Raw genomic sequence first — 11363 nt, 5'->3', positions numbered from 1 at the left:
CTTCTGCTTTGACTTCTGCTTGTTATAGCCTATGGATTTGGATAGTTTTGCTTCATTTGAGATCTCTACACATGCATGTTAACCACTTGTCTTAACCTGCTTACAGTTACAGTATGATGTCCTTCAATAAAAAAAATAATTTGTGAACTTGTGAAACTAGACTTACTTTTTGCATACTGTGAAGAATAGTCATGACATGTGGTAGTGCGTGTCCATAGCAAAATAAAAGAAAGGATAAAATCTGATAAAACAGCATTAATCAATACTTCAACAACATTAGTCAAAGCACAATAAATGAACAACTACTACTTTTTTTTTATAACTTATCTAAATATTTAGATCATGCAATGGAAGACAATTCTGTAGATGGTAACTTTGTGGAGTAAAAACACAAAGATATCTTACCAAGAGTTTCATATTCATTAAAGTGGAGAATTATGAAATAAGAATCTTTGCAAAAAGGTGTTTTAATTCAAATCAGTGGGTTAACATTTTGCAAGAGAAATCTAAACTAAATATAGTATATGTGTAATATGAGAACTGGTTTCCCCTCTTCTAGATCCATGCAACACACTGTATTCAAAGACAAGTACACACAGCGGCATGACTTCAAAAACGCAGTACGACCTAGTGGTACATTTGACCGTGTTTTTGTCTGCTTTAATTGAAACAGGTAAGAATAAATGTTATTATTATTATTATTTACAAAATGTTTTTGTGTTGATTTATTATACATTTACCAAATTTCTCCTAAGTTCTCAAAATTAAATATTGCAGCCTTTTTTGTCTAAAATCACCATCAATAATCATCTTTCGTTAACACAACTGTCAAATTTAATATTTATATCATTCCTGATTAATTTTCCCCAACTACTGCAATATTCAAAGGTTCTGACTTAACAAAAATCCCACTTCTGATTCATTAATACTTATTCTTGATATCTTTTTTTTTTTTTTATGAAAATTGAAACATTGCACCCAATTTTCATACAGTTTGGTTATATTCATTAGCTAATCTTTGTATTTTATGTCTGTTATTTTCTCTTTCTTTTCTGTTTCAGTTCATGGACATTACGGATATGTCCAAATTCTCTGTCGAACTGACTCTCAACAAAACACTGAATTTATCTACTCGGTCACCTACAACATGATAGAATATCTGAGATACAACAGCACTGAGGATATAGTTATTGGTTACACTGAATTTGGAAAGAAATGGGCAGAGGACTACAATAAAAACAAGATTTTACTCGCACAAGCAGAATTTGCTCTGAAAGATTGCAAAGAAATTGGAAAATTTATTTTCCCTTATGCAGGGACGACAGGTGAAAGACATTTTCTTTTTATTCAGAAGTCAATATGTAAGATATTATTTTGTTATTGTATTTTGGTATTTGACATAATCATGTCCAACTTGGTCCAATTTGACAGTAAAACCAGAAGTGATTATCCGGTCAGACAGGGAAGCTATTGGGAATCAGAAAGCTGTTCTGGTGTGCAGTGCCTATGACTTCTACCCCAAACCCATCAAACTGACGTGGATAAGGGATGATATTGTGTTGACAGCTGATGTGACCTCCACTGAGGAGCTGGCTGATGGAGATTGGTACTACCAGATTCACTCCCACCTAGAATACTTTCCCAAACCCGGAGAGAAGATCTCCTGTGTCGTGGAGCACGCCAGCTCTCATAGACCCATGGTCTATCACTGGGGTAAGAGCAGAGTTATGACTCATTTAGTGTTAAAAATAAGATTGTTGCCTCACTGGACAATATGAACTGAATTTTTCTTTCACTTTACAGATCCTTCTCTATCCGAGTCTGAGAGGTCTAAGATAATTCTTGGGTCTGTGGGGCTGGTGATGGGGGTCGTGATGGCAGCCGGAGGACTGATCTACCATAAAAGAAAACACACAGGTTGGTATTCATAATGGTATTCACAATTTGGTGGTGGGCTGGTGGTGTGATTAAAAAATCATCTTCCGCGTCATTATCAATTGAAATGTTGTCATTTTGTGGACGTCTACAGGCTTTTACCGACTTCCAGTTTGTTTACTTCCACTGCAAACAATGGACGGCACTGAACAACAGCCGTAACATCTGGGACTGCATCATCATTCCATACGACTCGAGAGAAACATCAACTGAGTATGAAGACTGTATGACAACAATCAGGCATCAGTCATCTAAGCCTCAACTTCTGATTGTCCATTTCATCTAATTTAATACGCAGTCAATTAAAAAGGCAATTAACTCTTTATAGTCACTGTCACTTCTCTTATGGCTATTGATTTTCTGCTTGCATCTTCAGAGCCCCTATAATGACATTTGCTCCTGAGACTTTTGTATTCGCACAAACTTTAGTAAAAACTAGCGAGAGTGAGCCAGAAATGGGCATTTTTAGAAAATTACATGCAGGTGCAAATAGTATGTTTTGCATTTCATCTGATTAAATCAGTAAACTGTTGTTATAGTAAAGACCATCAGATTTTTGAGACCACCTTGCCATTGATCTATGATGTCAAAGGCAGCATACAGGTAAAAATATTCAACGCAATCTCACGAACAATTCGTACGAATTCATATGAGTGAGTAATGTGTGACTGATTCGTATAAATTCGTACGACCTCACTCGAACCATTTGTCTAAACCCCATTGATGTTTAGGTTTAGGGGCGGGGTCAGGGGGAGGTCATTTGCACAAATTCATACGAATTGCGCAAATCGCAAAATATGTATGATTTAGCAAAAAACATTTTGGCTAATTTCGGTGGAAACGCAGCTTATTTTTAGGTTTTAAGCTGCGTTTTCATCTAAATTACCCGTTGCTTTCTTCGTCAACTTATTCAACCAATCAAAATTCAGCATGAACTCAACCAATAAGCATGTTCAGTGCCCATGTACCCACAGCTATGGGGCGGCAGTGGCTCAGTGGTTCATGTACTGTAGGTTGTCTACAATCTGAAAGGTTGGTGGTTCAATCCCCGGTTCCACCTGGCCAAGTGTCGAGGTGTCCATGAGCAAGACACCTAACCCCAGCTGCTGCCGACGAGCTGGATGGCGCCTTGCATGGCTGACACCGCCGTCGGTGTATGAATGAGTAAGTGAATGGGTGAATGTGAGGCAAATGTAAAGCGCTTTGGTGACCATTGGGTCTTTGAAAGCGCAATATAAATGCAGTCCATTTACCATGTCCATGGACTTTCCGAGGGGAAAATTTTTACCCGGAACCTGGTTCCTGTGGTCAACACACACAGAACCATCCCAAAGTTCCTAGTTCCTGGGGAAAGTTCCTCCGGTGGAAACAATGCTTAGTCTGATGAGGATGAAGACAAAGATGAAGCTAACGCAAACAGATTATTGCTCTATTACACTATTAGTTTGTAGATGTATTGTGATAATGAACATAGTTGAGTCTGTTACCTTGAAACCAGACTTTTTGATACTTTTTGTATCTTGTAGTAGAGTGACTACTGAAACTAGAGTAATAATAAAATATATTTTTACTTTATCTAAATGTCAACTCGAGGATAATACAGTGTTTCTGACATAGATTTTGCAATGCAAATTTGCCTCGGATCTGGGCAAATCAACACAACTACAAATATGGCATTGTTAGTGTAACACTGATGGACCGATGCTGGACACTTTTATCTATACATCTGCACGGACACAGACATTTATGTTTCATCATGTTTTTAGAAGGAATTAGATGTGAATAATACATATTAATTTAATAAATAGAATATTAGATATTATTTTTATTTAGTATGACTTAAAGGTAATTTGTTCATTCAAATTGGCTTTAAATAATGCCACTCAATAACTATAGACAACAAATAGCCTAATACTTAATGTGCATAAGTGATTTTTTTTAATGCTCACATCTTTTGTATCATAATGTAATTAAAAACACTAATAGTATACATCTTGAGACAAAACAATTGTACTGACATATTTTAAATCACTTTCAGTTAAAACATCTCAAACATGCATTTTAGTCTGCCTTGTCTGTGCCTTGTCTTGTCTTCCAGACAGTGATTGTCACACATTTTAAGATTCATTTTAAGCCTGAGTTTCCAGGGGTCTCCACAAGGAGGACATCGAGCTTGAGACTGTGAGATATCAGCATTAAGAGAATGATGCCTAAAACTGTTAAAGATCTTCAGACAAAATGACTCTTATTTATACAGTCAAATGAACAATGTCAATCAAACATTAAGTGACAAATTAAATATTATAGCTCATTATGTTTTGTTGTAAAAAGTTGGTCACATTCGCAAAGCTTTGGAGTCTGTAAGATTTTGTAAGAAGTCTCTTATGCTCACCAAGGCTGCATTTATTTGACAAATATAATAAAAACAGGAACATCGGGGAAATATGGAAATATTATTACAAATTAAAATAACTGTTTTCATATTTTAAAATGTAATTTATTCCTGTGATGTCAAAGCTGAATTTTCAGCATCGTTACTCCAGTATTCAGAGTCACATGATCCTTCAAAACTCAGTCTAATACTGATTTGGTGTTCACGAAACATTTCTTATTAATGTTGAGAGTACACAGTAACAGTTGCAGTAACATAATCATTTTTGATATGTTTTAGCTTACCTCAAGGGCATCCAAGATGTAGGTGTCTTTGTTTCCACAGTATTTTCAATTTTGATATTTTTCGGTCAAACCGTTGTTGTCTATCAGTCATATAATGGAGGTTTAGGGGGTCCACCCTGGGTTCACCTCAAAGAACATGCACAGAGAAGTAAAAATTAAACATGATTGAATGACTCGTAAATGTAAGTACACATTGATGACCTAAGACACGAAACGAGCGGTTTGTGTGAGAAAACGAACAGTATTTATATTGTTTTTACCTCGTGTAACCACAGCCATGTCCAACTGATCTGACGGCACGGGCTCTTTGGTCTGCGCATGCGGTGGAAGTGATCTTCCATTTCTACGTCACTCCTTGTTTACTCCTTTCACTAAACATATTTAGATATATCGAAATTGTCTTCCATTGCGATTTCCTATATCTAGATATGTTTAGATCTTCACAGTGAAAGGTTAAACTTCCGAAACACAAATTAAATCATTTTCATCCGCCTACTACTCCATATGCAGTAACGATTAACATTTCAGTGGCGGAACGATATTTTTATCCCATTCAACTGAGAATTATGTTAATTACATCTATTTTTTTTCTTAGACCAGATCATTTAGTGAATCAATAATACTGCACTGTATTGTAGTACAAATCTAGGGTGCTTAGAATCTTTTGAAAGGCAGAAAAAATGTATGACATATGCTTTTCATAAGTTTGTGTCTTTCTCTCCTTCTGTCCATCAAAAGTTTTCTCCCACAGCCCTGGGACTGGTGGCGTTGGCCTTTGATTTTAATACTGAGAGCATAATTTATGTAAGATGTTTGAATAGCTTTTTCAGTGCGGCTAGATTAAAGAGAGTTCCATGTAATGGAACAAAAAAAGCATCTGCAGATTTTATTTAAATATATTTCAAACCTCCAATGAGTTTGATAGAGTTGACAAAAGCAGAGAGAGGAAGAGTTTTGAGAACACTATTAATACATTGTATGTGTTTGTTTTCAGCGAATGCTTGCTTTGTTTTTAATACTTTCAATTCACACATTTATTTCTATAGCGCTTTGCAAGCACACACATATCGTTTCAAAGCAGCGTTACAGAAAATGCATGTGTCTACATTACAATTTACAGTGATTAATTATCCGAGGTGACTGCGTCCAAGTTATGTATTTCAGAAATGTATATACAAATCCAATATTGCACAATAATACACCCATCCATCCGTTCAATCCTACTCCTTTGAGTTAACTGGTCACATCTATCTTTATTCTGTGCAGAAGATCAGTTTAGTTTTTGTTGATTCACAACCACAGGCCAGATTGTTAGCAGTCAATATTTGTCAGTGAGTCTTCAAGTTGCGCAACTTCTTTATTATCCCCATGCTGATGAAACAAGATCTGTTTGCTCTCTATATACGAGGGTTTAGAACATAGTTTGAAACAAATCTTTACTCATATTTCTAAGTTTAAGACTTTAAAGATAAATATTGGCAATCTGTCCTTTACAATTCAGCCTTGTGTTTGCTCAGTTGTCTCTTAGAAAAGTAAAACGATGGTAAACATGGCAACGTAGACAGCCGGTAAATCCTCTTGGACACCATGTGGTGTAAAAATGCAACCCCTGCCCTCTGTGCGTGAATGTGGGGGTCTGTATGTTGTAGTATCAGTTAGTATCCATGTGAAAAAGAAGTACGGTTTAACATACTTTTAAAAAGAATAATTATTACTGAAATGATATACTTTAAAAGAATAAACGTAAGTTATCACTGAACCTACTTACGTAGGATTTAAGTACATCTTAATATGTAAGTTTTATGTTAATATATCTATACTGTATGTAATAATATTGTATAACACACTACAGTTCAAATATAAATATAAGAAAGTACTTTACATGTGTTTTAGTACGTTAGTCAACAAATCACAATAAGCTTTTTTTAAGGATGACAAAAGATTACAAAACATAATGTGATTTAAAGACATTATTACAGTGTACTTTACAAAAGTGTTTTAAGAAACAGTCATAAAAGTGTACTCTCACTTTAGGTGACCTTTTATTTCAGTAATATTATATTATCTGCAAGTACAGTTTTTTATAATATACTTTTAAGAATTGAAGAACACCACAAATGGACATCAAATTAAGGACACTTCTTTTTCACACTTCAACGATATGGTCATGATGAGGCTTTTCTTCACTTTTGTAAGTATGTGTCTGTTCATGTAACAATGTCTGATTCATTAAAGGGTTAGTTCATCTAAAAATGAAAATTCTTAATTAATTAATAATAATAATTAGTTACTCGCTCTCATACCGTTTCAAACTTGTAAGACTTTCTTTTATCTTCGAAACACAAATGAAGATATTTTTGATGAAATCTGAGAGCTTTCTGTCCCTCCATTGACAGCTACGCAACTACCACTTTGAGGCTTCAAAAAGTTCATTAAAAGAACGTAAAACGAATCTGTATGAATTGAATTGTTTAGTCCAAAGAATTTTAAGTGACTTGATCGCTTTATACAGTATGATGATCAGATTTAATTTAGTCTTTTATTCACATATAAACATTGATCAGCGAACCGAAGCTCAGCCAGTTTGTTCTCGCTGCTTGGTGCGCGAGAACAAACCTGTTGTGGAAGCTCAAACTTGCAGTGTAACACGAGAATGAACTTCATTGGTTCTTGCAGAAGCTCAAACTTGCTGCGTAACACGAGAATCAACTTCAATGGTTCTTGCAGAACCTCAAACTTGCTGCGTAACACGAGAATCAACTTCAATGGTTCTCGCACATCAAGCTAACATGCTTGAGCTTCTATTTACCACAAGTGATGTGTGCGTTGATCAATGTTTATACACTGTAAAACCTGATGAGTTAGTTCAACTCAAACCGTTTAAGGAAACCGATTGCCTTAAATCATTTAAGTTTATTAACTCAAACAATTTAAGCATAAAAAAATATTTGATTTGTTTCCAAGTAACTCAATAACTTATTGTTAAGATAACTTGGGTAAATAAAGTTAATAGTACTAATGAGTTACTATAACTTAAATCTATGAAGTACACTGTAAACCCGAATAAGTTGGCAGAACTCAAATCACTTTTAATACTATAAACTTAGTTAGCTTTAAAAGCTAATCTGCTGACATAGTAAATGCTAACTTAAAATATATCAGTTCTGTGAATTTGAAAGAAAAAGAAAGTGCTAAATACTCATAAAAATTAATTTGACTGAACTAATTGATTGAATTTAAGTTTGTCCTACTCAAACCAATTAATTATTTTGACCGTTAGGGTTTACAGTGAATAAAAGACTATAATCTTTTCATCATATAAAGTGATCGAATCTCTTCAGAAAATTTGGACTAAACCGTTTTTATTTCATATTTATGGATTAGTTTTATGATCTCTTAAGTTTTTGAAGCTTCAAAGTGGTAGTTGAGTTGTGTATAGCTGTCAATGGAGGGACAGAAAGCTCTCAGATTTCATCAAAAAGATCTTCATTTGTGTTCCAAAAAATGAACGAAAGTTTGGAACTGCATGAGGGTGATTAATTAATGATAGAGTTTTCATTTTTGGGTGAACTAGCCCTTTAATTCATCATTCTTTTGAATCAGATGTTTTCAATGAATAGTGGATTCAGCTCACAAAACCCGTCGGATTATTGGTGCATAAATAAAACTGATCACTGACTCAATTATTTAGTCGCAATGTTTAATATCTAACAGGAGGGGGAGATTATCAGTGAGTAATGACTTAAATTTCAGGCTATCCCTCAAATAAAACCCCAATAAAGGCTTAAGAAGATAAGAAATATTGCAGAAGAGTCACTTTAATGGTGCTTTTGTGTTCCTTTGGAAGTTGAAAGCTTCAGTGCCTGTTCATTTTAATGACTATTAAAAAAAGTACCTGCATAAATTCAGAATTTTTAATTTCCACAGAAGAAAGAAAGTCATACAGGTCTAAAAACCTTTTCATTTTTAGGTCAAAGTATTTCTCAAACTTGAATGTTCTCTTGTTCCTCAGTGATAATAATATGCATAAAGAAACATGCACACAGAATGGAGCAGGTGGAGAGCTAATCTAATATATCAGGTTTTTTTTTTCATTAGGTTGAGCTCTTTTGAATCAGCTCATTTGTAGCCTGTTCATTGAGCAGCTATACCTCCAAGTGTGAAGTGTCCAACTGTGGGACCAAATGAAAGAGACACTATGAAGAGGGAGGGGGAGGGGGAGGGGGGTGACAGAGAGAAATGTTGAGAAAGTTGGAACGAGGTGGCGTTCAAGAGTGATCTGAAGGGAAAGCAAAAGACTGAATGACTGATAAAGGGAGAAAGAGTTACACCAAGCATTCGCATGTGCCCGTATGTACGCGTATGGCAGAGAGAAAGAGCGAGCGCTGAGAGCGGTACGCTATGATGGTATTGTTTTTGTGACAGAGATCAGTGGCTGGCTCAATGTGTTTTATTTGCAGTGGGGCTGCTCTCCCAGGCTAATAAAATGTGAAGCTCCCGCTGCCTGCAGTGGCATGCTGTGCACAGCGGGAGGCAGGGCTTTTTTGTGTTCCCCTGCCCAAATTATGGAACCGTCAATACCCTCCCTGGATCCCGTCAATAGAACCACGCTTTGTGACTGATGGGAGACCAACTTCAAGGCTATCCTGAAAAAAAAAAAAAAAAAACGAAAAAGAGAAAACAAGAGAGAGAGAGAGAGAGAGAGAGAAGAAAAACTTGACCTGCTTTTTCCCAAATATGGTCTTTAGTACAATCTGACATGGAGGGTTGTTTTTTGGGATCGTCTGGGCCTTTGTGAAGACTGAGGCGCTCAATAGAGCAACAAACCATTGCTATCGTTTCACTTTCTAAACCATGTGGGAGGGTACGCACTGCCATCATCACTGTTGTTGACTTGCCTTGATCTGAATGGTGACATACCCTCAGGGTGAAGTCTGAGACATTAAACGCACTGTTGCTGTGTTAGCGTTAGCATGCATTACTCATGAAACCTGAAAGGGATTTTCCAGAGTATTCGTAGACTCTCTGTTTTATCGTTTTGATGGAAGGGGGCTATGGGGGATATTTGTTGTGGGTTTGTAAAGCTAATTAGCAATAAGCAGACATTTGATTGGGATAATTATCCACAGTTACAAGCACCATGTAAACTTAAGAACAGGCCAGTCTGCGTTATGATTCACAGGGTCCATTGAGCAAGGATGTGTTCATTCGGTCAAAAGTGACAGTAAAGGTGTACAAAAGATTTCGGTAACACTTTATTTTAGTGTCCTTGTTAAACATGTTACGGTACAGTTAAATCTAGTTAATAACTATAAATGATGCATAATTACATGCAACTAACCTTAAAGCAAACCCTAATCCTAACCCTATAACCATTTAGTAACATGTAGTTAATTATTATTACTCAGTGCAGTGTAACCAAGATTTCAAATTAAAATAAATGCTGTTCTCTTTAACCTTTTGGGCCCTATTATAATGATCTGAAACACAAGTATCAAAGGCGTAACGCAAGTAACTTTGCGGCAGATCTCGACGCAAATCTAAAATGGGTGGCTTGAAGTAGCTACATTACTCATAGGTGTGGTTTGGGCTTAATGTGAAATAAAGCAATCAGAGCGTCATCTCACATTCCCTTTAAAAGCAGGCACGCTTGTTTCATGGCGGATTGCTATTATAATGGCGGATTTGCCAGGATCACGCCATGAGTGGTTCACGTCCAACATTCTCGTCAGGGCCAAAAAAGACAGAGAAGTGACATTAAATGGGGATGGGAGAAACCTACCCAAGTTAGCTTTAGTTAAACAGGCGTGTACACTCTCAGAAAAAAAGGTACGAAAGCTGTCACTGGGGCGGTACCTTTTCATAAGGTACACTTTTGTACCTAAAGGGTGCATATTGGTACCTTCATGGTACATTTTGTACAATTATGGTACCAATATGCACCCTTTAGGTACAAAAGTGTACCTTTTTGAAAAGGTACCGCCCCAGTGACAGGTTTTGTATCTTTTTTTCTGACAGTGTAATAATTTGGGTAAATGTGACTATTTTTTTTTACATCCTCATGGACACCACAATGATTTCCCTCGTGTGGTAATATTTTTTCCTTGGAATTGTGTATAGTTTGCAAAAATGGAAACTGCTGAGTCTGTGTAGATGAGAGAAGAAAACATGCGCATTGCGCACACGCTGCATTATGGCCAAGCATGCGCGCTTAAAAGAGCATTTCACACATTTCAACATTAATTTTATTTAAAGTGGATCATATATGTAGTCGAAATGTAAAATAATTTTTGAATTTGGTGCCCTCTTGACTGAGAAAAGACAACTCCCACAATTCATTGCACAGCTCCGCAAGCCACACCCACTAATCCGGAACTGCACGCACATCAGAGAAATCACTCTTCCGTCTACAAGGCTAACGTTAGCTGCCAGCAGAGCATAAAATGAGGAGCGACGACGGCAAAAAAACAGAGAGAGAGAGAGAGAAACAGGCCTGATTTTATGATGTGTTTTGTTTCTGTTGTGAGTAACGCTACAGCAGTCGTAAATGAGTTTTGTGTTTGTTAATTTTACTATTAAAATCTTTAAATGTTCGCTGTTCCTGCCTCTTTCTTCCCACAACAACAAACCCTGTTAACGTTACATTGGCAAACTCATTAGTGAATTACTCCTCGTTTGTATTTATTTCTATATGGTGAATTACTGCATGATACCTGGATGTTCAGTCAGGCGAAACTAGGATGGTTCACATC

General features: G+C 36.3%; 1 protein-coding gene across 1 annotated transcript; it reads left to right on the top strand.

The window, feature by feature from the left end:
* The first annotated feature begins 565 nt into the window (after positions 1–565).
* LOC120485522 (rano class II histocompatibility antigen, A beta chain) lies at positions 566–3164 on the top strand. Its single transcript, XM_039681339.2, has 5 exons — positions 566–673; positions 1062–1325; positions 1432–1713; positions 1804–1917; positions 2030–3164. The coding sequence occupies exons 1-5, from the start codon at positions 604–606 to the stop codon at positions 2095–2097; spliced, it is 798 nt and encodes a 265-aa protein (XP_039537273.2). The 5' UTR covers positions 566–603; the 3' UTR covers positions 2098–3164.
* Positions 3165–11363: the final 8199 nt, after the last annotated feature.

The sequence above is a fragment of the Pimephales promelas genome, chromosome 14 (genome assembly GCF_988280905.1).
Source record: "Pimephales promelas chromosome 14, fPimPro1.hap1.1, whole genome shotgun sequence".
NCBI classification, from domain to species: Eukaryota; Metazoa; Chordata; class Actinopteri; order Cypriniformes; family Leuciscidae; genus Pimephales; species Pimephales promelas.
Note: the sequence above shows the minus strand (reverse complement) of the source record. Positions and strands in the feature narration are given on the sequence as shown.